This window comes from Lissotriton vulgaris, chromosome 2_1 (genome assembly GCF_964263255.1).
Source record: "Lissotriton vulgaris chromosome 2_1, aLisVul1.2, whole genome shotgun sequence".
NCBI classification, from domain to species: domain Eukaryota; kingdom Metazoa; phylum Chordata; class Amphibia; order Caudata; family Salamandridae; genus Lissotriton; species Lissotriton vulgaris.
Window position 1 is genome coordinate 771,732,222 of NC_141687.1, and position 27,398 is coordinate 771,759,619.

General features: G+C 46.1%; 1 protein-coding gene across 1 annotated transcript in view; it reads left to right on the top strand.

Annotated features, from left to right (window-relative positions):
- Window positions 1-27,398, top strand: part of GORASP2 (golgi reassembly stacking protein 2) — a 162,742-nt gene that overhangs the window by 65,717 nt on the left and 69,627 nt on the right. Inside the window, exon 7 of the mRNA XM_086956109.1 lies at window positions 12,227-12,353. Within this exon, the coding sequence (XP_086812235.1) occupies window positions 12,227-12,353 (127 nt within the window). The remainder of the gene's footprint in view (window positions 1-12,226; window positions 12,354-27,398) is intronic.

A 27,398-nucleotide genomic window follows, 5' to 3' on the forward strand; every position in this document is an offset into this window, starting at 1 on the left:
AGGGGTTTTTATTCCTTAAAAAGGAATGGTCATGGCCAAGATATCATGTTCTGACCACCACACAGGGTGTCAGAAGGGATAGAGCGCTCCCTTTTATTAACAGTACATAGCTTATATACTTATTTCATTCCATAAGTAACAGTGCAAGAGGCGTAACAGCTGAGAGAAGACAAGATAACAATATTACACGTGGTACATGTGCGTAATCAAGAGGCGTGAACTAGAGGTGTGTTCTGAAAACGTCACTGATAGGTGTCACAAAGGGGTGGCACTAACAGAATATGTGGCAATGTCAGCAGAAATCAGAAGCTTGGATGCGTGCGCAGCTGTATGACGTATAATTGGAGGGGTGCAGGGGACTTGACATTTACACTGACGGAAAGAGACAGAAGTCTGGCATGTCAGATCAACTTGTGCTTCTATCATATCTGATATCTGATGTTTAGGAACTAAGCTATCTGGGCAGAAAGGTCTCTAGAGCAGAAGCTATTCTATACTTTGCTGTGAGTGCGTGTATAAGCGCCTGAGTGTCTGTATGAGAAGCGTGGGGGCATGGGGCCTTCCATGGAAGCATGGCAACGAAGCTATGAATTACTTGCACAGAGACAGGTCGGCCCTTTAGCCCTGTAGCTGAGGAAGGATGTTTACTGAAGCTAGCAGGCTGGAATGTATTTTCGGAGAGGGAAACAGATAACTCGAAGGTTATAGTCAATCTTGGCAGGCAGCAGGCTGAGCCAAGCACGGAGGGCCGCGCTAGAAGTAAGTCAGAGTTCACGGGTACGGGGGCTGCCTGGGCAGAGATTTCTCGGAGTCAGAAGCCAGAAAAGAGGCTCGGTGGCAGAGATTCAGGGCCTACTTCAGCCAGGGCTGAAAAACGTAGGAGTACACTACAAAAAGACGTTGGCATAGCATACTTAGGAACGGACCATTCAACCCATTCATGGTGGGTCTGAAAGAGGACATGTTAACGTTGGACGCAAATGTATTTGCGTCTTCATAGCTGACACAGGAGGGAAGTTACATGCACTTTTAACTCGTACATGGAGTCGGTGGGGTACTCGCTAGGGAACACAACTTGACCATAAAATTTATATTACCTCACTACGGGCAGAGGTAATCGCCAATAAAAAAGCGGCTTTCCAGGTCAAGTGCTGCAAAGAAGCCTTATTTATAGGCTCGAAAGGAGCAACCATCAGTTTAGTAAGTACGATGTTAAACTCCCGGGGAGGGGGACCTAGCTAGTGGAAACACTTTCTTAAGCCCCTCTAAGAAATCTTTAACCACAGGCATGAGGAAGAATGATGTCTGAGAAGGTGACTTCCTGTAGTCTGTAATTGCCTATGGTTGGTGGCACCTAGTGTAGATGCCAGCTCTCAGCGCACAACCTCAGTTGAAACAGATAAGTTTCTTCAATAAATCATTCCAAATTGTAGCCAAAAATTAACTCAAGTTCATCATTGATTCTCCATGTTTAATTTCACATGTATTGTTTCTCCAAATCAATGAAATTTCATGTCATGCATGTATCCAATATCACAGAGTATGGGTGCACATCATTTCCCAATGCATTTCGGATACTAGATCCTTCATCAGGGGAATCCTAGAAACAAGATAAAATAAACTAAGTATGATCCTCGGCGGCGGAACGATATGTACAAAAGATTGTCACTGTGCTTAAAATCCCAGTTAAATAAGTGCGCGAAACGTGAGAAGAAAAGTGACATAAAGGTACCTGAAACAAACGTGTTCATAAATGATGAGGTGAAGGATTAACACTGTGAGATAGAGGCTAAAGATCATAGTGCTCGAGGAACATAACGTGCTAATAAAGTGCCTGCTCGCATATTAATCAGCATCATGCATAAACATGCATGTCGAGTCCATAATCTCCCCAAAATAAGATATTCATCATGCTAGAGTGGCGTGAGCATTAAACCCGATTTAAAGTGCACTTACGAAAAACTGCAGGCAAGAACACGCGTCCTGCCGTTTGCGCCCTTCGCCATTAGCTGAGAAGCGTAGTGTTCAGTGAAAGCGGAAGTTTAACGCGGGTGACGAGTAAAAATAAAGAAAGGACCAACAGTGCGGCGGCGCCGCACTGTTGGTCCTTTCTTTATTTTTACTTGTCACCCGCGTTAAACTTCCGCTTTCACTGAACACTACGCTTCTCAGCTAATGGCGAAGGGCGCAAACGGCAGGACGCGTGTTCTTGCCTGCAGTTTTTCGTAAGTGCACTTTAAATCGGGTTTAATGCTCACGCCACTCTAGCATGATGAATATCTTATTTTGGGGAGATTATGGACTCGACATGTATGTTTATGCATGATGCTGATTAATATGCGAGCAGGCACTTTATTAGCACGTTATGTTCCTCGAGCACTATGATCTTTAGCCTCTATCTCACAGCGTTAATCCTTCACCTCATCATTTATGAACACGTTTGTTTCAGGTACCTTTATGTCACTTTTCTTCTCACGTTTCGCGCACTTATTTAACTGGGATTTTAAGCACAGTGACAATCTTTTGTACATATCGTTCCGCCGCCGAGGATCATACTTAGTTTATTTTATCTTGTTTCTAGGATTCCCCTGATGAAGGATCTAGTATCCGAAATGCATTGGGAAATGATGTGCACCCATACTCTGTGATATTGGATACATGCATGACATGAAATTTCATTGATTTGGAGAAACAATACATGTGAAATTAAACATGGAGAATCAATGATGAACTTGAGTTAATTTTTGGCTACAATTTGGAATGATTTATTGAAGAAACTTATCTGTTTCAACTGAGGTTGTGCGCTGAGAGCTGGCATCTACACTAGGTGCCACCAACCATAAGTGATTTCCACACCTTCTTGTCGGGGGGTGATATCTCCGCAGCACACCACAAAATAACAATTTTGGCACACCGAGGAGTGCGTGACCCACACCTTCTTCGTCTGTAATTGCCGCCAAGTGAACCCTGATGGAGGGGTACTTGAGGCCTGACTTTGCTAAATGCAAGAGATAGGCTAAAATCACCTGCTCCTGACCGTGGATAGGGTCAAGAGAGTTGTCAAGACACCATATGAAAAGCCTCTTCCACTTGAAAGTATATGACTTCCTAGTGGAGGGTCTCTTGGCTTCTTTGAGAATGTTCATGCAGTCTGCTGGGCGGTCTAGGTGTCCATACTGGATGACCTCAGGAGCCATGCCGTCAAGCGAAGGGACAGAAGGTTAGGGTGAAACACCTTCCCCTGGTCCTTGGTCAACATGTGTGGACGGCAAGGAAGTCGCCGGTGCGGGACTTCCGACAGCTGGAGGATATTCGGGTACCACCACTGGCGTGGCCACTCCAGCGCTATCAGGATCATCCTGGTATTGGTCCTGTAGAATTTCTGAATCACCGCCGGGATCAGAGGCAGGGGAGCAAAGGCGTACAGCAATATCTGCGACCAGCTGATCAAAAGTGAGTTCCCCTGCGAGCCCTGTTGGGGGAACCTGGACGCGAAGTTCAGGCATTTTGCGTTTGCCGCGTCTGCAAACAGGTCTATGTCCGGTACGCCCCATTGTTGAAATACCTCCTGTGCGACGATTTCGTTGAGCACCCAATCGTGCGCTTCTACAAAGTCTCTGCTTAGGCAGTCTGCTTGGACATTTTGGATCCCTGGTAGATAAACTGCCAAGATGGATAGACCTCTTGCCAGGAGCCAGTGTCAGATGGCTTGCGCTTCCAGGGATAGTACTCTTGACCTGGTGCCTCCCTGCTTGTTCAGATAGAACATAGTTGTCATGTTGTCCGTCTGAACTTGGATGTAGTTGGTGCACAGAGAAGGATAAAGAGATTTGAGTACCAGATGAACGGCTCGAAGCTCTAGGAAGTTGATGTGGTAGCCTCGCTCTGCTTCGTACCAGAGACCTTGGACCTGAAGCTGGTCCATATGAGCACCCCAGCCTTGAAGAGAGGCATCTGTGATTGGATTATGTGTTTGTGCCCAGTGTATGCCTGTGCAGGGTGAGGGAGGTAGAAATATTACCGAGGGGATTATCTGATCATTCCCCAGTGTCGGTCAGGGTGGAACTCCTTAGAAAACGACAACCATTCAGATGGAGGATGTCCTCGTGGCATCTCCAGCAACCTGGCTATGTCCAACATCTGCGGGAGGCGATCGACCATTATTGGCGGGAAAACCTGGTGGACGACATTGACGCGGTGGTGGTGTGGGAGGCAATGAAGCCCACTATACGGGGGTGGACATTGCGTGGTGTACTGCGGCCCGTCGAAGACGTCGGGAGATGATCACTGCAGCAGCCGCGCTGGTGGAAACCTTAGAACAGCGAAGCCGGGGTGGGGGAGATGAAGTTGCGATACGGTTACTTCTCCAGGCACAGCAATCCTATTCGTCTGTCTTAATGGATGAGGCCAAGCAGGCGTGGCTGGCCACGCGGAGTAGAATATACCAGTGGGGGGGATAAGTCATGTACAATGCTCCATAGACTTTGTCAACACAGTCTTCAACCTATCACACTGCCAGGCCTTACTGCCGAGAACGGAGTGGTAATTACAGACCCGACTGATTTAGCGGCAAGCTTTGCTAGCTACTTCGAGACACAATATGCTCCGTGCGACCGCCTATCAGAAGACGAGGTGGCTAAATTCATAGACGACTTGCCACCTAAGGCGGTGTCAGATGAGACCAGGAAGGCACTCGACGTTCCCCTTACGGCTGATGAACTGGGGGAGGCACTGGGACAACTCAATACAGGGAAGGCCCCCGGGCCGAGCGGCTACCCATGTGAGTTCTTTAAGAAATTCCACCTTCAGCTAGGGTCCCATTACCGATGTGCACTTGAGACGGCGCGTACGCGGGGCAAGTTACCTCCTGACTGGCGCCATGCTGAAGTAGTGGTTTTTCGAAAACCGGGTAGACCCCCGACAGGCACGACTCATATCGTCCTATCTCCTTGCTCAATATAGAGGCTAAAATACTGGCAAAGGCTCTGGCGAATCGTTTACTCCCATATGTAACGGACCTGGTTCGCCCAGATCAGGCCGGCTTCATGCCTCATAGGGCAACGCGACATAACATCTGGCGCGCACAGGCTGCGGTGAAGAGAGGCATCTGTGACCACGGACTGAGATGGAGGAGGGCGAAGGAATGGAACTCCACGGAGAAGGCTGGAATGTTTCATCCACCATCTGATTGAGTCTCTGGCACCTTGTTGATTGGAGATACGGTCCTCCCAGTGACCTGACCTCTGAGACCATTGGTCCTCGAGAGCCTGCTGCAGAGGCCTCTAGTGAACGCGTGATTGGGCACGATGTACATGCACAAGGCCATCGATCCCAGTAGAGAGGACACTTGCCTGGCTGTGTGACTGTGATTGTCCAGTGGAAGACGACACTTCAGGAGGATGGATGACAACCTCTCCTCCGAAGGACACACGCTTGCCTGTAAGGAGTCCAGGGAAACGCCCAGGTAATGAATCCGTTGGGAAGGATTGAGTACTGATTTTTGAAGTTGACCTACAACCCCAATGAGTTAATCAGATTGAGACAGAACGAAAGATGGTTTTGAAGCAGAACTGGAGTGGAGCTTTTCAGTAGCCAATCGTCTAGATAGGGATAGGCGAAGATCTTCCTCCTGCGGAGAAAAGCACCACCGCCATGCACTTGGAGAATGTCCGTGGTGCGAATTTGAGGCCAAACGGAAGCACTCGATACTGCTAGTGATGGCGTCCGATCTGAAACCTGAGAAACTTTCGGTGCTTTACTGAGACAGGTATGTGAAAGTAAGCGTCCTGCAGGTCGATGGCACACATCCAGTCTCCCTGATGAAGATGCGGGAAGTATTGGTGCAGGGCTAGCATGCAGAACTTTTCTTGTTTAATGATTCTGTTCAGTAGTCGTAGGTCTAGAACGGGCCTGTATTCTTTGACTACTCCTCTTTTTTTGGACAAGACAATAGCGGAGTAGACTCCTTGATTTCTCTGCATGGAGGGAACCTCCTCTATTGCCTTCTTTTTGAGGAGAACAGAAACTTCGTCCTGCAGCAGTTGACTGTGGAATCGGGGAAGGTGCTTTATTTGAGGGAAGACTTGCGGAGGAAGGGACTTGAACCTCAGCAAGTAACCATGCTGCACAATACTCCGCACCCATTCTGTCCTTTGTTATGGATCTCCACTCTTCCATATGATGAGAAACACTCCCTCCCACCGGAGTGGCGAACAGTTGCGGAGGAATCAACAGCTCAGGGCTTGGGAGGCTGCTTGGATCAGACTGCTGTTTGTTATTGTTGCCTCTGCCAGGGCGTCTCTGCGGAAACTGGGTCTTCTGCTGTGTTTGGGATGACCATTGAGGGGTTTGAACTCTCTGCTGGTAAGACCGCTTGACCCCCTGACGAAAGCTCTTTTTAAATTCTTTACGCTTCTCCAAACCCACACCTTTAACAGTGTCCATTTCCGATTTCATTTTGGTCATCTCATCGTCTGCGTGTGAACCAAAGAGAGCGGTAATATTAAAGGGGAAGTTCAAGATCTCCTTCTGAGCATCCGGCTTGAGGCCTGTAAGGAGGAGCCAAGCCGAACGCCATGAGCAGATTGCATGGGAGTAGCCATGGGCCGTGAGGTCAGAAGCAGCTGCTGCAACACGGATGACCTGGTTGGCTACGAGCCCTCCCTCCTGCAGGATTTCGACGAAGTCCTGTTTGTCTTCCTTAGGAAGCTTCTCTGTGAAGCGAGTGAGGGAGTCCCAGAGGGACCTATCATACCTTCCAAGAAGAGCAGAGGCACTGGCCACCTTCATATAAGAAGTTGAGGTGTTGCATACCTTTCTGCCAAACAAATCCATGAGTTTGCTGTCCTTTTCTGGGGGTACCGAGGATGAGGTGGAAGCCGAATGGGACTTCATGGCAGCTGCCACGATAACTGAGTCCGCAGGTGGATCCGATCTGAGGAACAAAGGGTCCTCCGCGGGAGCCTTGTACTTTTTGGCAATTCTAGATGGAACAGAACCTACCACTGCAGGTGTGAGAACTGTAGCCATCGCCGGTTTAATGAAGCCAGGCACCAGAGGCAGCAGAGGTCTGGGCGCTGTCCGGTGATGAAGGGTATCAAAGATTATAGAGGTGGGTACCACAGGAGTATGCAGAGAGATAGTAAGTTTCTTTGCTTCCCTGCCCAGCACATCTGTAAAAGTTGCGATGTCATCAATCGGTGAGACTCGTGAGGGAGGAGTAGAGGAGAAGGTCTGAGAATAGTCCCGAACCGTAGACCTCGTAGAGGATGACCATGTTGGAGATCTTGTACGTCTTCTCTTATGGGGTCTGTCGCGATGACGGCTGTGCCGACCCCTGGATCTAGACCGATGTCTAGAGGGAGATCTTGGCCTGGGGGAGATCTTGGCTTGGCAGGCGTCTTGGACGTGCTGGAGAGCGTGATCTGGCAGGAGATCTTGGCCTGGATGAGAGTCGTGGCCTCCGAGAGGGAGACTTAGGTGGTCTGACCGGAGTACTTGTCCTTGGACCAGACGGTGAGAATGTGCGGGAGTAATCCGAGCCCGGACTACTGCGACCGCCCGATACAGCCCCCTGAGGACGGTGAGATGACACACTGCGTGATCTGTCCGCAGATCTGGGGGAAGCTTCCGGAGAGATCTCCACGATGTTCAACCCAGGAGATGAAGATCTGTCTCCTGATGACCTGGACCCAGGTGACTCCACAACGACCGTGACCTGCTCCCTCGACGGCGAAAGCTTCGACGTCGAAGACGTCTGTATGACCAATGGCGTCGAGTGAGGCCTTGATGCTCTCGACGTCGATCGCCCACGCCGTGGTGACCTCGACTGCGATCTTCGGCGTCTATCTTCCTTGGCGTCGGGTAGACGGCGAGCCTCCATGGCGTTGTATCAACGACGACCATCTTCGACGTCATGTCGACGATGACTTTCAACGCCGTGTCGGTGGCGACCCTTCCTGAAGTCGCCTCGACGTCGACCTCCTCGGCGTCGAATGGTGGGATCTCGAAGACCCTCTCGACGGCAGTCGACCATCTGGAAGCCGTCATAACTCTCGACGCTGACCCCCTCGAGGGCGGCGGAGAGTGTCTCTGTCGACGGAAGCATCGACGTCGACGGAGACTTGGACATGCCAGCAGCCACAGACTTCGAGCCCGAAGTGTGGCGTCTCGACGCCGTCCATCACCACCCCCTTTTGTACCGCTTTGTTCGCCATAAGTTGGCAAGGTATGCTCCGACGTGAGTCCCTTGCTCACTTTGCCACTGGATTCAAGCAAGCCTGGCTGAAGACGGCTGTAATGCCAGAAACCGGTCCTAGGAAGCTTGAATCCGGTCCAGGGAAGGCATGGCTTGGCAGTTCAGGCTGGACTGTTCCCATGAGGCACAGGGTCAGACTGATATGCATATGTCCATGTCTGAACTGGGGTGGCAGAATGGGCTAAAGAACGGTGATGGATTAAACCCATATCTGTTGACTGGGTGTGAGTGTTTGATTGGTTCAGATGCTCCGTCCATCACCACCCCCTTTTGTACCGCCTTACTTGGATGCAGCGGAGACTCTCGACGTCGCAATGGTGATCAAGAAGAGCGTCTGGGCCTCTTCGATGGCGACAGTAGGTTGAATGTGGTATGTGTATCAGAATTGGCATTTTTTCATGTTGTTTACTATTGTCAAATACAGGCACAAATCAGGTCTCCCAATTCTAGCTGACTTTTTCCTGGTCACACATTTGGAGCAAAATATATCTAAATGTACTGATCATTTAGAGATTTCCACAACATCTGGTGAGTTTTGCACTTGATGCAGTAACCTGTGCCTGGTGATTTCCAAACACCAAGTTTGTAAATGGGTTTGGACTCCATTTAGGATGCCAAAGTGCAGGCAGGAGCTGCTGGGCAGGGGTCAGCGCGGCAAGACTGCATGGTGGGCTCTCACCTTAGGAAGTTGTGGACGCAGATGCTGGGTACAGGCCCATGGCTGTTGCAGTCTCCAGTCCTCAGAGGTGTGAGTCTTTGGCACTGGTGTCCTCCAGGCTAATCAGTGCATCTGGGTTGGCTGTAACAAGGTATATTTAACACTGATGTCAGGCAGCGGCAGCACCATTCTCCCAGGCACATATAGGATGGCAGGCTCCAAGTTGATGCTTTGTTCTTGATAGTCTGGATGCTGTGTACAACAGGAACCACCCAGGAGACCTACACAACACACACCAGTTACTCCTGGTTTAGCTCCTTCTCACGGTCTTCTTCTCTGGTATATTCCTCAAGCCGTAATCCTACTCAGTTCTCCTCTGGGGCAGTCTTTCCTAACAGTGAGGTTTGCAGTCTTGAGGTTTGCAGTCATGAGGCTTTCTTATGTGGTAAAGAGGACAGACAAAAGAGCAGGCCCAGCCTAGAAACTTCCTGTACCTTGAACAGATACTGCAGTTCTACTCCTTATCCCTACCATCAACCGAATGATAGTGCCCAGGAAGAACTAAACCGCAAACCTCTGTTACCAAGGACTTCATTGCAGTTCTAAGGGTGGCTCTGCCTCAATCCTCACTCCAGTGTCTGGGTCTCCACCCTCCAGCTACTGGAATGTAAGCAATACACTGTCAGCAGTTTGGGAAGCTGTATTCACCCTTGTTGATGTGCCAGTCTAAATCAAAGGTTCCTAATAGTTTGGAGTAGGACTCTGCATTTAGCGAGTCTGACTAATTCTACATATCCACTTTGCATACACACGGATTGTCGGCATAAAGAACTGGGGTTCACAGAACTGTGGAGCTTAACACGAACGTTGTGTGTAAACCACACTCTCCTTTATCACAGGAGAGGGCATGAAGCCATCCTAATGATTCATAAAAACCTGTTAAACTTCTACCACTATTGTATAGGACTACCCAAGGATACGGACGGCAGTCCCATGTCATTAATGAGGGCATGCTTAGTGCACCTCTCCAGGTCATAGATTTTGCACCTTCGTTACTATGGGCAGGCCTTGGCCTCTGTGCCAGCGCCAGATTGACTTGATTCAGTCAGGATTCCAATTCACATTCAGTTGTTCACTCAGGGCAGTGGTGCATGCCCATTTATCATGCAGGGGATATTCCAGTGTAACACTGGTGTTTATTGTGGGACAACAGCAATGTACACTGTGCGAGATTAAAATCCAAAACACTCATATTACGCTGGCAAAAACATCAGACTGTCTATGAAATTTTATGTGCTAGACGATTACCTTAGGGCATTGTTTAAAACTATACTGGTAAGAGACCAGAGGGTACCAACTATGGATGTCTCCAGGAACTGAGTTCTCGGGCACCTAAAACAGGGGAGGGTACTTGGGGAGAAAGCAGAGACAGAAAGTCGCCATCCTGTACAACCATCAAAAGCTCTTTGAATCGGATGTTGAAGGTGACACTTCAACTAACCATAACACTGGATCAAGCACTCCTAAAAGAGATTTTATAATGCCGAAGGATTTGGAACACTGGCGCAGAAATGTCAAAAGACACACAACATTTGAGAAAGCTCTTGAGCATATATCCTATTTATCTTCGCCACCAATGTGACGCTGGGAATACCCTTCCTCGCGTGCCCAGGATCGTGGGCAGGTATCACCGCAGTGTTTATTCAAATAGAATACACTTCCACCATCCAAAAGGATAGAAATGAGCCACACCATCCTGTAATCTGATACAGATATTTTAATTTCAGCAGGTAGTCTGTCATGACTCGTTTCGACCCAATCAGGGTCTTGATCACATACATTTGAGTGGTCAGTTGCTTTCTAAACTGCAATGAACAATGAGAACGGACTACAAGTGGATAATGATTGCACCAGATGACATGCAATTGATTATAAGCCAGTGACATATGAAATACTTTGATCTCAATATCATCAGAAGTTCTCACACTCCGATATTATCAATGTCCCAAACTAGATTCTTAGTGCTTTACAGTAATGGATATAACTAAGAACTGAGTTTCGGTCATGGTGGATATGAGTCCCATTGGTGCAGTGGAATATGGGCATTGTAATTTTTCAAAACTAATGGAGAAGTGAAAATTGTGTATAATTTAATTTATGAAGCCAGCATGTTTATTGATAATATCAGAGTGTGAACTTCGAATGATATTGAGATCAAAGTCTTTTGTGCGCGGTGCTGGTTATATTAATGTAAAAAAAGAAACATAGAAGTTCATTAATTTACTTGCACAAAACCATAGAAATTCAGCAGTTAGTTATACTTGTTGTTAAACTAATCTGAAGAAACTATAACTTGTGCGATGAAGTAACTTGAGACGACTCATAGTTTCTTAGCATAAGTTTGACTGTAAGTATAATTATAACTGCTGAATTTCTATGGTTTGTGCAAGTAAATTAAGAACCTAACTATAACGTCCCTGTAACCTTTGGTTTTTTCCAGTGAATTTCTATGGTTTGTTTTTAGCGCGCACATTAATATAACCAGCACCGGGCACAAAAGACTATGATCTCAATATGATTTTGTGCGAGTCAATTCAGAACTTAACTATAATGTCCCTGTAACCCTCACCATGCTCTACTTATCCCACATATTGCATCAGTCATGACATCTTCTATAACTTCATTGATATAATCACTTCAACATTTGCTGTAAAATATTGAGGAAAAAACACTGCATAGCGGGGGTGTGACTTATTGTTACCCTAGGGCACAAATCTTCTGATGCTTCGTTTTGTTAGCACAGTTACAGGCCACATCTTAATTTTGGGTATTTTAAGTTTTAATACCCGTCCCTCACAGCCTTCACCACAATGTAGATATGTGTGGTCTCTCCAGAATCTAGAAGCAACACATATGTAATAGTGACCGCTACAGCGATTAAAGCCTTCATTGGCAGCTCTTAATGCTCTATGTAGCTCGTAATTGGCATGTTTTCAATAGACAACAAATGCATTTTTTTAACGTGATTATATTTTTAAATATTGGTTAAAAAGAGTATTGGAGAATCTACCTAGACCTGCAGAATTATTATAGTGGTTGTTAATGATGAAAATGGGTGTGCTGTTTAATAAAATTACCGGTAAGAAACCTTTCCTATACATACATATGTGGATGGCAACCGATGCACTTGTTTCTTTGATTACCTAAAAAAAAGGCAGATTTGCTTAATGAATGACAAAAGTGCAGCTTGTACATTAATGAAAGAGTCTGTGGTTGTTAATTTCAAAAATACTTATTTTTTGCTTTATAAGGTTCAACTTTCTTCATCAAATTCTCTACCGTCATTACCTCCTCCTCCTCCGACTGGAATTGAATCAAGTCTTTCAGGACTTTCTATTGCTTCAAACCCATCCACGGTTGGAAATGTTCCAAGTACAGGTGTGTGACTTCTGCCAGATTGTTCTCCTTTTTTATTTTTCAATTGTAAAAGAATATAGCAGATATATACAGTAGTCAAATTGCAACAAAAGATGCCTGAGCTAAATTGATTTCGACCATTTAATCAATATGTAATGTTACTAAAATAAAGAATTCATCATGCACATAGGATATAAAAAGTGTTAGCAAAACCAATTCATTATATACCTGTCATACCTAAAGAGCATAACCAGGTGTGAGATCAGATAGACCCTGTCTAACTGGCTCCCAAATCTCCCTTAATCTGTTACGCTGAGGAAACATTTCAATGATTGCCAGTTCCAGTCCACAGAGAAACAAAAATTCCTGCCACCAGGCCATAATCTCTGGAGCCTCACTCGAGATCCAAACTCGAGCAATTGCCAATCTTGCCGTAGTTATGGTAAAGAAGACCACAACCTTTTCCCATGGCCCAGTAATGCAATGCAGTCATACCTGATGTGTAGCTTTAACAGTCTGTTCATCATACCAGATACCCTCTTCCAATATGGTACAAGGTGAAGATATGAACCATGTCTCGTTGGTAGCAAGATGTGAGGAGAATGTTCTTACTTGCTGGCAACAAAATGGATAAAATCTAGGAAGTTGATAAGCCTTACTTATTTCTTGAAAAGGCCCTGTTACTATAAAGCTGACCCAGGGTCATTCAGGAGTCATACCAGTTTTTTAAGTAGCTATCCTGGAATGTCTTCAGTAGGTTTGTATTATTACCAATGGATCTGAACTGATGGAAGACTGCAATATGGCAGATGGATCGAATATTCGGCTACACCATATGATAGACCGAAAAAGTCTTAAACTTAGTGTTTTTGAAAAAGGCTGCGTCAATCAGTCCCTTATCACGTATGTCCATTTGTGAGAAGATCTGGTATTATGGAAATAATTCCTGCCAAGTCCCATAGACAGACTTCAACTACTGTGGAGAGTCTTGAAATAACTGCATATAAAAGATAAAGCCAAAGAGAAAGGAGCATTAGTTCACCCTCACTGCGACGATGTAGGGAGCTCGGTTTTTGTTACAATACCCCCCAGTTTTTGCCTGGTAATTGATGCAACTGTGACTGAAGTGTACTGGGTTCCTGCTAACCAGGTCCCCAGTACCAGTGTTCTTTTCCTAAAAATTTTCAATTATTTCCCCCAATTAGGAAGTCCCTAGTAAAGGCCTGGCTCCTAGGGCCTGAGGTACTAAAGAGGAAGTGGTCATATAGAGAGTGTAGTCCCTCTAAAGGCAAGTAGCCTATTGGCTGCTACCTTTGACTCCACTTAGCACCCCTAAATTGTGTATTTAGGGACACCCCTGATATCTGGAAGTCCGATTCGACGGATCCAGAAGAAGAGGACCAAGAAAATCAGGGCGACAACGAGAACTGAAGACTACTGTGGACGTTTCGTGCTAATCCCTGCCTGCACCCGTCTTGACAATTGAGACCAGGTGCCTCGTTCTGCAGCCGAGCAACTACCAAGAACTCTGGTAGACTGTCAGCCCTTCGCAAAGTGTCAGCAATCTCTCTTGGAGTAGAGGACATACACGGCTGCAGGCACAGAAGAAGCAGAATCCGGTTTCCCATGTTACCGCTCTGTGACCGACCTGATGCAGCAGCCCCCCCCCCCCCCCCCCCCCCCCCCCCCCCCAGGAACAGGTACCTGTGCTCCTGAAGGCCAGATCTGTCCTCCCACTGAGTGAGAAGACACCAGGACTGACTGGAGACGTACAAGACCCAGGGTACCAGATCCCTTGCAGCAGCCTAGGCCAGTTTAATTCCAGTTGTGACCCTTAACAGCACCAATCAGCCATCAAGGGACTTCAACACCATGGAGACCCACTTCCAGTGTGGCCCAGCTGTCCTGATTTCTGAATTCAAGACCAACGACCGCAAGGACCTAGGATGCACAGAGCCCAGCTGGCTTATCCACGCTGCACACAAGCGCCCAAGGCAGGGTAACTATGAACCATCTGCGCCCCCTTGTTCCCAGGACACTTGTGCCCCAATCTCCCCGTTGGGAGCTCCTAGACTTGTCCCCAAGTCCCCCTCTGCAGCCTGTTTCTAGGTGGTCCCCCTTCTTTCCACTGGCGTAGCGAGCAAAGTTCCAACCCCACCAGCACGTCTGCACTCAAACACCCCAGGGCAGGTAATGAGTAAAGCCTTTTTTCCCATATGAAAGCATTTCTGCGTAAAGACGAATTTAAGTGAGCATTTTACTTACCTGTAAAAATTTATATTTTAAAAAGTACTTACTGAATACCAAAGTTCTTGGTATCAAAATTTATATAAAAATTACTTATTTTCTAAATTGGGCTCAGATTTATTCTTTAGTTTCTCATTTATTCCCTCTGTGAGTACAACATATGCGTAGCACTACCCTGTGATGAGCCTAAACTGCTCGCCCCCACTGCCACTAAAGAGAGCATTTATTGTTTTCATTTTTGCCTCTGTGACCAATAAAAGGCTGACCGAATTCTACGCAGGGTACCTCTTTTTGGTCCACTATATAAAGAGACCGCTTCCTACATTGGTGGAAGCAGTGAGATACGAGACTTTGTATTTGCTGATACTCCTTGGTCAATAGGTGACTCTACAAAGTAAATCCACAATTGACATTAGTTAAACTATTATTTTTATTTTATTTTTTTATCGATTTTTCTAAAATTGCTAATTTGAACGGTTAGGGCCTTGGTTAAGTACCCCAGTCCAATTGCATTAGAATTAAAAAATATATATCATAGACAGTTAGGCCTTTAAAAACGTTTGTCTGATAGACTTTTTTCTTGAATTCTATAAAGGTCCTAACTGATCTAATATGTCTGAGAGAGAGAGGTTACTAGCCAAGCACTCAAACTGGGTCCTTACAAGAAGCTTAAGTTGGCCCACCGTAAGGACTTTTTTAAAGCATGGAACTTGGCCATGGAGTCTAAACCTAACAAGGTTCACCTCCAGAACCTGCTTGCTGAGCATGAAAGAGCCATAGAATGGAAGAAACCCCTAATGGGTCAGGGGATGGAGATGTCAGTGAGTATGATGAATCCTCAGATTCACTTGCTGACAGCACCACTACTGGGAGTACCTCTGGTAGTACCACAAATGAAATAGAAGAAGATCCTGATCTTCGAAAGCTAGCTAGGAGAATAGGTCTAGAAGCTAAAATCCTAGCCTTAGGAAAAAAAAGAGCTGGATGGTCCTAGGACCCATCTCTCGTGGCAGCAAAATTTTAAATAGTCAGAAAGATGAAGCTTTTAATCCTAAAATCCCCAATGTGATTGTCTCCAAATATGTAAAAGATTATATCACCAAGTCGTTTATAGTCTTTGAGAGGGCTTGTAATATGAGGAAAGCTCGGACAGAAGTATTGGGGCTCTATACTCTGGGAGTTGTTTTCAGGAAAGTGCTGGGATAAACTCCTGATACTTAATGAGACATTTGCTTAGTCTGATGACCTCATGAAGGGTACCCTGATTGAAGGCGTTGGACTCATCACTGAGAAGTACAGAATTGGGTTCACAGAGACTTACAGATCATAGTCATACTTGGGTAGGTTTTGTTTACTTCTCAAGACACTAGGTGGCTGGGTAAAACGTAACAAGGTGCAAGACTAAAATGAGCTTCATAATTTTATTATGAAAGAGTATCTGTCCGATTAAATATACTTTATTTGGTTTGTTAAAACAACCATAAAAGCATTTGCCGAGTTAAAATACACATTTATAATTTGATGGAAAATTCCATGGTCATAAAGGACGGTGATAACATATTTTACAAAATGAATGACATGACATGATATCAAATTCCATGGCCATTTAAAAACCATGGCTGATCATATTGCCATTATACAAACTCACATCTATCTATTTCTTGGTCAGTTAACAGAGACAATACCTTTCCTTACATTAATTGCTTTTAAAATATATAACTCGACATAACCGCAAATTCCCGGACCGTTCAGTGAAAGAAGTAGATTTATAGCAGCATGATGCGATCATACATTATTTTTTAATAAACAGCAGCTTCAGATAAAAACATCTAAAATACAAATAAAATTTACAAAATAGCATGAAATGCACAGTGCTTTGTTTGGAAAACTTGTTGCAAGGGCAGGGGGTAGAATCCAAGGGGCATGTTTTCATAACTGCGACTACATGATGCATGAAGACTAATCGCAGTCTAGTCAGCACATAACTATGTGAGGATTTATACACTACAATCAGCTTTGGAATTCAATTGATTTGATAACATTTAAAAGTTGATTATTTCTCTGTTACTCTTTCGTTTTTGGTTTTATATATATATATATATATATAATATATATAATATATATATATATATATATATATATATATATTACACACACACACACACCTAGGTAAATACACCCTAATAGGTGCAAAAAAGTAAAAGCTAGTCCTAGGCCTCATTATATTTTGTAGCCTATAGGTGTCCTTATGTAAAAAGACCCAAACTCACATTAGCAACCAATCAGATTAGCCTCTCCCTGTGGAACCTTCCTGAGAAAGCTCAGAGCCTCAGATTTTCTACCGCATCGTTGGTGACAGGGAGTCTCCTTAGAGCTCTGCTCTAACTTCTACTTTGAGGTATTATTTAAGCAGTTTTCTGATTTGTTTAAAAAATTTAACAATGGCTGATAAGGAAAAGAAGAGCCTATTCAGGCCTTGTGCCACTTGTGGTAAAAAACGACTTTATGTCGAGGACAAACACAAGGACTGTATATATTGTTTATACCCTGACCATAAGGCAGAAGAGTGTAAAATATGCAGGGTAATGTCTGTTAAGACCCTACGTGATCGTGAGGGAAGATTACTAATTTGGCTCAGGAAGTTTGAGAAGAAGGATGCAGTGGTGTCAAGTGATGAAGAGGATGCCAGGTCAACGTCTTCTAAAACGTCTCTAAAGAGGGGTAGATCATCTGTGGAGGTATCATCTGAACCCTCCTCAAAGGCTGTGCGTGGGACCTCTGATAGGTCTGGCAAACCCGAGCCTGGCGAATCTCCTCACGGAAGTGTAAAGGAGGGGGAAAGGCAAGCACCTCGGGTGCAGAAGGCAAAACTTGATGAGGGCTCGGCTGGGCCTTCACATCAAGATAACGTTTTTAAGTCCTTCAAGAAACCAACTGTAGAAGCATCAACAGTGGTTAAAAAAGGCTCCAAAGCATCTTCAGTGACTTTGTCTCCTCATCCGTCGACGAGCCATCCCGTGACGACTAAGACGTCGACGAGGACTTCGACGACGCCGTCGACGAAGACTGGGTCGGCGGCGACGACGATAACTACGTCGACGGTTACCACCTCGTCGACGATGACAATTCCGTCGACGATGACAATTCCGTCGACGATGACAATTCCGTCGACGATGACAATTCCGTCGACGATGACAATTCCGTCGACGATGACAATCCCGTCGACGATGACAATCCCGTCGACGGTGGCAATCTCGTCGACGACTGCTATCTCGTCGACTATGTCGAGCCCGTCGACGGTGACGATAATCTCGTCGACAGCCCCGTCGACTATGGCAGGACAGGATATGGTGCACTCATTTATGACGCCGTCGACAGCAGGTGCAAGGGAAGGCACCAGGAAGAGGAGGATAACTCCTGATATGACATCGCCTAGAAAGGTGACTCCATTACCCCCAGCCCTGTTATTGGACGAACAGGACTACTCTGAGGAGGAGAATGATATGTATGGAGATGCATATAGTCCATCACAGTTGCATCTTAAATACCATGATTCTGATGAAGAAGATGGGTATTATTATCAGCAAGAACAGCGACAGCAAGATCAAGTCGCATACCAGGAAGCCCAAGTACAGCAGGGCACGGTTACTATGCCTATGAGTCTTTTGACGGACTTAAGAGCAATGCTGGAAGAATATAGAAGCAGACAAGGGTCGCGACCAGTGGAAAGTCAGGCGCAAGTTCAGCCACAGGTGGTGGCAACTCAGTCTGTGCCTCCGGCACATGCGGAAGAAGAGGGGGAATATCCTCGGCAGACACCAGACCAGGATGACACCTCGGATGAGGATGGAGCAGGTGACAACCGTGATCAGAACCCGGATAGTGAATGGAACCAGTATATTATTCCGGATTCGGCTTCTCCGGTGCCTGACCCGATAGATTCACCTCCGGCGGATGTGGGAGGTTTCTTCAGCTTAATGGAGAGAGCCACGGCACGCTTTAAACTAGCCATGCCTACAACATCTACGGATTGTTTTTTATATGATTTTAAAGAGGCTTACCGTAAGGCAGTGCGTTCGATTCCCATTGTAGAACATATATGGGAAGAAGGAAAGAAGGTAATGCAGGCCCCGGCGTCGGTCATTCCAACCCTACCGCGCCTAGAGAAGAAGTATAAAGCTCCTGATGACAGTCCCGCCTGCTTGACTGGACAACCAAGACCAGACTCAGTCATATCGCAAGCAGCGCACAAAAAATCGCGGAATCCTTCGGCCACCCTCACAACTCCACCAGACAAGGAGGGTAGAAGGTTAGACAAATCTGGGAAGCGTTTTTCATCAGTGGCTAGCTTGCTGGTCCGGGCGGCCAATGCCTTGGCTATTCTAGTGAGGTACGACCGCCAGATGTGGAGTGATGTCGCAGCCTATATAGACCTACTGGCGGATGACCCTAAGGCCGAAGCACTAAAACTTCTGGAAGAGGGGCAACGTTCTTCTTCAGAAATGATTGACTGCGCGATGGACATCGCAACCACTTCTTTCCGTGCTCTGGGTAGCGTGGCTGTTCTTAGACGGCAGGGTTGGCTGCAAGCTACTTACTTCCGGCCGGAAGTTCAAAATAAGATTCTGGTCTTACCCTTTGATGGGGACATGTTATTTGGAAAACATGTCGATGACACCCTGCAGGGAATAAAAAAGGACACCGAGACGGCTAGGGCTCTTGGTACCCTACAATATAGGAAAACACCGTTCCGTGGGGCAAGAGGAAGAAGCTTCACTTCGCCAAGAGGTGGTTATCAACAGCAATGGTACTCGCAGCAGTCGCAGTCGTACAGACCTCAGTACGGCAATCAGTATTATCAGCGGCAGTCACAATCTCAGTCGTTCTCTCGTGGACGTCAAGGGCGTCAGGGCAAAGACGCTGGCAAGCGTCAATAGCGGCCTCCTGACTCTGCCGACTGTTCATCCGCTCCATAGGTCTCCAGTGGACGGCAGGATAACTCAACATCTGAGCAGCTGGGAAGAAATAACATCGGATCAGTGGGTATTGAACATCTTCCGACATAGGCATACGCTAGAAATCCAGGAATTTCCACCTACAAGAGCTCCCCACGCCACTACTTCAAAACATCTAAACCTTCTGCAATTGGAAGCTCAACAAATGCTTCAGAAAGGGGCGATCCAACGTGTTCCCCTATCACAAAGAGGAGAAGGTTTCTATTCAAGATTTTTTCTGATCCGCCAAACAAAGGACAAGTGGCGTCCAATCCTGGATTTAAGGGAGCTCAACACCTATCTCGTGAAACTGTCGTTTCGGATGATTTCACTCCAGGACATATTGCGCCTCTTGAATCCAGGCGACTTCATGGCTACGTTAGACCTGGAAGATGCCTATTTTCATATCCCGATCCACCCAGCTCACAGACGTTTCCTTCGCTTCACAGTAGGCAAGAGTCACTTCCAGTTCATGGTGCTCCCATTTGGATTAAAATCCGCACCCCGGATATTCACAAAGGTGCTGGCCCCGGTAGCAGCTTTTCTGAGAAGACAGTCGCTGGAGGTATTCCCGTACTTGGACGACTGGCTGCTGAAGGCACCAAGTTTCCAAGCGGCAACAGAAGCGGTGGAAACATGTTTGAATCTCTTCATTCATCTGGGTTTACAACTCAACAGAGAAAAATCGGTTCTTCGACCAGCGAGTTCAGTGAAGTTCCTGGGAGCAATACTCGATACTCAGGTGTGCAAAGCCTTCCCATCTGAAGAGAGACAAATGATACTCATGTCTTCAGCCGCTCGATTGCAAAGGAAAAGTTGGATGACAGTCAGGATGTACAAATCTCTTCTAGGGTCGATTTCATCCTGTATTCAATTGATTCCGCACTGCAGGCTGCGAATGCGCCCCTTGCAAGAGGAACTAGACCTTCAGTGGAAGCAGGTGGAAGGGTCTTTCAACGACAGGGTAACTGTCAGATGAAACAGACAGTTTCATGGTGGATGAAAAAATCTCACCTCTCGGTGGGTCTCCGTTTCAGAGCGGCGCCGGCTCCTCGCGTCATAACAACAGACGCCTCCCTTCAGTGTTGGGGAGCGGTCATGCAAGATCTCCAAGTCAGTGGACACTGGACGCCAAAAGAACGCCGCTTACATATCAATGTTCTGGAGCTGAGAGCTATTCGATTGGCAATGTTGGCTTTCCTTCCAAGGATTTCAAATTCTGCCATCCTAGTGCGTACGGACAACCCCACCGCAATGCATTACATCAACAAGCAGGGAGGCACAAGATCGCCACTGCTTTCTCAGGAAGCCCAGCTGTTATGGGAATGGGCAATCTCACAGAACATCAGGCTCGTGGCCGAACACCTTCCAGGAGTATTCAACGCGAAAGCGGATACGCTAAGCCGCCTAAGGGCAGTCTCACACGAGTGGGAATTGGACAACGCAGTGGTCAAGGACATCTTCTCCCACTGGGGGACCCCAGCGATCGACCTGTTTGCCACTCCGATTAACAAGAAATGCCGGTGTTACGCAAGCAGGGAACACCATTGAGGATCGCTGGGGAATGCCCTTTTGATGTCTTGGTCCGGCGCATTTGTTTACGCCTTTCCGCCATTTCCCCTGATTCCTCGAGTCCTCAAGAAGCTCAAGATGGACAGGTGCAGGATGATACTGATTGCGCCCGCCTGGGCTTGCCAGTTCTGGTTCACGGAGTTGCTTCTTCTGTCGGAGGAACAGCCCATTCAACTTCACTCCAACCGGACTCTGCTATCAATGTACAACGGCCAAGTTCTCCACCCGAACCCGAGCTCGCTTCAATTAACAGCATGGCTCCTGAACACAGGGAGTTTAGGATCTAGACATTCCGGAGGAATGCAGGAACATCTTAGCACAAGCACGAGCTCCTAGCACTGATAAAACATATAGAGCGAAATGGAAAAGGTTTTATTTATGGTGCCAGAGAGGAGTGCATCCATTCTCATCAGCTCCGCATCAACTCTTACCATACATTCTATCCTTGGCGCAGGCAGGTCTGGCTCATGCTTCCATCAAGGTCCACTTGGCGGCTATTTCCAGGTATAGAAGAACAAGATCTGGTCCTTCTCTGTTATCAACAAGAGTGATAAAGCAATTCCTAAAAGGACTGTTTAGAGTGTTTCCGCCAGTTTGGCCTCCACCTCAGATTTGGCATCTGAATGTGGCAACTGATGAGATCGCCATTTGAGCCAATACAAAAGGCAGACTTGAAGTTCTTGTCATGGAAGGTGGCGCTTCTTCTGGCACTCACCTCGGCAAGGAGAGTGGGAGAACTTCAGGCTTTGACTATCAAGGAACCTTACCTGCAGTTCAAAAATGATACCTTGATCCTCCGGATGAACCCCAAATTCATTCCGAAGGTACCGACAGACTTTCATCTTAATGAACCGGTGGTTCTGAATTCCTTTTTTCCTCGGCCCTCAACCCAGGCTGAGAGGACACTTCATTCTCTGGACGTTCAGAGATGTTTGAAATTCTATCTTCAACGCACAGCTGGATTTCGGAAGACGCCCCAGCTGTTTGTGGCTTTTGGAGCCCCAAGGAAAGGGTTTCCTTTGTCAAAACAGGGAATTTCCAGATGGATATCGAGTGCGATCCGTTTCTGCCCCCAGGCGGCAGGCAAGCCGTTGAAAGGACAGGTGAAGGCGCACTCCACAAGATCGATCTCTTCGTCTACAGCACTGTTTGCAGGAGTATCGATAAAGGATATTTGCAGAGCGGCCACCTGGAGCAGTACTCACTCATTCACGAGACACTACTGCCTGGATTCGGCTGTTGGTCAAGCTGTCCTGAGAAATCTCTTCCAGTAAGAGGTGAGCTTTCCTCTCTTCCCTCCTTCCTGTTTTTTCTCACATTTCGTTTATTATGCAATGATTACTGATTTATGATTATGATGATATGTTGTATCATTGGTTGATAATAGTTTGTAACTAGGAACGAAATGTTTGAGGCAAGCTAACTGCTATCTACTCTGATGCAAGCAATGGGAATCTATGAAAGTTCCAATACTGGAGTAAGAAACAAGTTACTTACCTGTAACTTTAGTTCTCCAGTATTGGTAACTTTCATAGATTCCCATGCGCCCACCCACCTCCCCTGGGAAAGCTCACTTCTGGTCTAGGTGATTCTGTGGCAAGGCAACGGCTACGAAAATCTGAGGCTCTGAGCTTTCTCAGGAAGGTTCCACAGGGTGAGGCTAATCTGATTGGTTGCTAATGTGAGTTTGGGTCTTTTTACATAAGGACACCTATAGGCTACAAAATATAATGAGGCCTAGGCCTATCTTTTACTTTTTTGCACCTATTAGGGTGTATTTACCTAGGTGCGTGTGTGTGTGTGTGTGTGATATATATATATATACACACACACACACACACACACACACACACACCTAGGTAAATACACCCTAATAGGTGTAAAAAAGTAAAAGATATATATATATATATTTGAATGGAGTTGCGGATATGAATTGGTATGTTTGAACCCCCGCTAAACCAGCGCTTGGTGTCGGAAGACGCGGACTAGTCAAGCCTGGGGTGCTCCGTTCATAGGAGGGTCACCCACAAGCGCCTGTGTTTGTTGTCATCAGCGGGAAGCGAGGGGAACCTGCTCAAATCCGACAAGAAAGCAAAGGGCTTCACATCGAGCAAAGCGACAGGAATGTTGTTTAAATTATTCAATAACAAGAACGAAAAACAATTACTGGTGTATCATGGAACATGGAGTTCACGCCGCTTCCGCTCTTGTTTCCTATTGGAGGAACTGCTGCTTTGAACTAATTGAAGCCCCGCCAATGAGGTGATTAGAAGCTTGTCAAATTTGGGGGCTGAGCAGAGGACTAACGAGAGGCCAGGCACTGAAGAAGGTTAAAAATACCGAAATGCATTTGCCGAAATAAAGCCACATGTTGAATTGTCCCGAAGTGCTCCGTGTGTTACTGTGCTAGCGAGGCAAGAAGGTTTCACCCACCTGACGGAGGCACCCGCTGCAGTGTTCGAACGACCAGGTGAATGGAGTTGCGGATATATATATATATATATATATATATATATATATATATATATAATTACCGAGGCTCCCATTCCGACGACGGGGAATGATACAAGCAATGGGAATCTATGAAAGTTACCAATACTGGAGAACTAAAGTTACAGGTAAGTAACTTGTTTCTTCCTTTTTCCTAAAAGAAGCCACTTGGCCCGGATTATCAGGATCTGGACATTAAATAGCTTACTATATTTATCCATAATATATTTAACCATGTGATACTTGATTTTTTTCTCAAGGAGCAAACACTCATTAATGATTGATCTAGTAAAAGCTGTCTCATCTTTAGCCCATATCGATCTCCATACCAGCAGTGCCGCATAGAGGTCAGATCTGCTAGATATGTCGGCTCCACCTCCCGGTGTATTACTTCAGTAGATGCTGAAGGTGGTAGACTTAGAAGTTTAAAAAAAGCATTTTCTTCTTGTTGCAGGGCCTAAGACTGATAACTCCGTACCCCTGCACCATATAAGGCTGTAGCAACGCTTCGTGCCTTGTATATTGTCAGCATTTCCTTTACAGGGTGGTTACCTAATTTGGATGCGAATCTAAAAACCCCATATGCACTCTTAGCCATCTTGGAACAGACATTAGATAATTCCTGTTTCCATTAACCATTGCTAGTATAAGTTACCCCTAGATAGCAGAATGTTTTAACAGTTTGAACTGGGGTATCTGTGTTTCTGAAAAATTACACCAGTACTTGGTAGACCTAGGTCAAGTCTATCTCCAAGAATTGGGAAAGAAGGCTGACCATTGGGTCAAGACTAGGGGGTCCACAAAAGTGTCTAGCAGGGAATAACCAAAGAAGGGGGTTGCTAAGCCTCCCAAGTGAAAGATGGTGAACAGTCTAAAGATAAAAACAAAGTGTCTTCTAAAGGCTCCCAAAAACTGTTCAGGAAGGTGGTCCCTGGCAATACACAGACCGAGGGTAAGTAACAGAGTAAGTACTGGGATCCCAAGAAGGCTTGGTGCTTTAATTGCAAAGCTAATGGGCGCCGGACTGGAGACCCGATCTGTCCCAAAAAGGCTTCCTCTAGTGCACCCCCAGTTAAAACTGGGGTGGTGAGTCTCCAAATAGGTTCCTTGGTTTGCCCTGAACAGGTCCGGGAGCACACGGAAGCCACTTTAGTTTCAGAGGTTGTGGTGGATGTACCTTGCCCTGGCTATTTGCCCCAGTAATCTGGAGGAGTACAAACAGCCTCATATTAATGGGATTAGAGTGGAATCACTAAGAGATGCAGTGATGGAAAAACTGGTATCTCTAGAACAGTAACTGACTGGACAAACATATCAAGACACCAATGCTGATAATGTGACTAATATTTATTCCATCGCTTTGGTGTCCTTGGAGTGGGGAGTGGTTACTGGCCAAAAGATGGTGGTCGAGTCATCTGCAATTTCTGTTTAATATCTGTTTGGAAATGAACTGCAGTCCTCATCATGGGCTGAGGTAGAGCTAAGAACACATGCAGCCATGCTGGGAATCCCTGAATGGGTGTGCTTAGAAATTAGAGCTCATAACAAGGCCCAAAGTGAAAAAGAGGCGTTGGAGGTTGGAATAATCCCCAACCCTCAAAGAGAAAAGGTAATGAGTCTGGGAAACAAACCTCTGAAAAGCCACAAGCTCTCCTCAGGGACCTGTAACACCAGAGGGAACTGAGCCCCAGGATCTTGGGCCTCACCAGGCAGAGATCCTAGGCTCACGGGGCCCTCTAGGCAAGAGCTGTGCCAAGGACAGTAGCTGTATTACTCTTGAAAGCCTGAGACATCAAGCAAGCTGCTGTAAAGGAACAAGCAGATGTCAGTGGCTCCCAGAGGACCTATTGGGAGGAGAGATTCCTGTATATGGAGGACAGAGTCCCAAGCCTGGTGCCACTAGGAGAGTGGTAGTGCCTCAGTAATAGAGAGATTTTACTCTCATTGGCCCCAACATTCCCCTAGATTGGCATTTTGGCTAGAGCAAGACTTGGAGTTGGCTAATCAGCCACGTCTACTGGCCAAAGCTGTCCCTGAAGGTGAAAGAGTTTTGTAACTCTTGTTTTACCTGCCAAGCCAGTGTCAAAGCATGTAACCAGCCAAAGCCCCTTTAGTTCCACTTTTAGTGGTTGGTGTTCCTTTTGAAACAGAGGTTGATATATTGGGTCCCCAGGACCCTCTAGCAGTATCAGGGAACATATTAATACTGGTGGTAGTGGATCATGCCCCCGGGTACCCTGAAGCTACACCCCATGGGCTATCACTGCTCCTGCAGTTACCAGAGCCCTAGTAAGTTTTTTTTTTACAAAGAGTGGGTTTACGTAAGGAGGTAGTGTCAGACAGAGGTAGTAACTTCTAGTCTGGCTACCTTAAGGCCATGCAGAATGAATGTGGCGCGACTTAAAAGTTCACTACCCCATATCATCCACAAACCAATGGTTTAGTTGAGAAATTCAACAAAACTATAAAAAGTGTGATCGTGGGACTCCCTGAAAAACTTAAAAGGCGATGGGATGTCCTTTTGCCATGCCTGTTTTTCGCTTACAAAGAAGTACCTCAGAAGGGAGTAGGGTTTAGTACTTTTGAACTTACGTTTGGGCTTCCTGTAAAGGGACCACTTTGTCTAGTTAAAGCAGGGTGGGAGAGACTGTAGGAAACTGGCCCTGTCTATACTATACCACAGTAAGGTATAGTGTGCACAGAGTCCAGTGGATCCCCAAAGGCTTATAGATGTTAAAGTAGATAATACCATACTCTCTATTTGTGGTAGTGTCGGCTAGCAGTAAGGCTTTATCAGAGGATAGTGGCATCAATTCTTGCCTGAGTGTGTACAATACATACTTGTCACACACTCAAAAACTGACCTCAGACCAATTGTTTGTTTCAAAAATATTTCTTTGTTGTATTTTATTTTTTAGAACCAAACCAGACTTGGTGCAGTTAAGTAAAAATAGTACTTTTCTGATAATGCAGTTGAATGTAGGTAGATCTAATGTTCGGAAATAGTGGAAATTACTTTTCAGTTACTTTGCGTTTCTAGATTACTTTACAGATTAAAATTTCTACTCAGTGTGATATGCCTATATATCACACTGGGACATTTCCTAAATAAAAGGTAAGCAAGTCAGTTTTTGTAAACACACAATTTCTTTTTTTTTTTTATTTAACATTTTATTGAAAAACAGCAGTCATCATACAGTTGAACAATCAATACAAAGCAGAATCAGATATATCAGGCACGTACAAGAAACAATCATTTAAGGGTCAGTACGTCGTCTCAATCCTGCCTCATCTATTACAATTTCCTCAGTGGGGGAGGTACAGATCTCCCCTCTAAATCCTTTCCAATGTCCCCACTTTTTATCCCACTTCTTGGGGAACCCTCTGACCTTAAATACTTATTTCTCGGCTAGTATGCATTTATCCATTTCGGCCACCCAGCCCACGAGGAGAGGCCTCTGAGAGGCACCCCAGTGCATTGCTATTGTGTGTTTCACCAACAGGAAGCCCAGGGCTACCCACTGTAGCTCCACCTTCGTAAGGTCGGTAGGACCCCATATATTAAGAATGCCTTCCTTAGGGGAGAGAGGAATGGCCTTTCCCATCGCCTCATTCATTTTGCGAACCGTCCTGTCCCAAAACTGTTGGATAACTGGGCATTCCCATAGGACATGTTAAAAGGAGCCAGGGAGGCCGCAGCCGCGGAGACATATCTCATCTGGGCGTCTACCCAACTTGGCCAGGAGGGGGGCAGACATATATG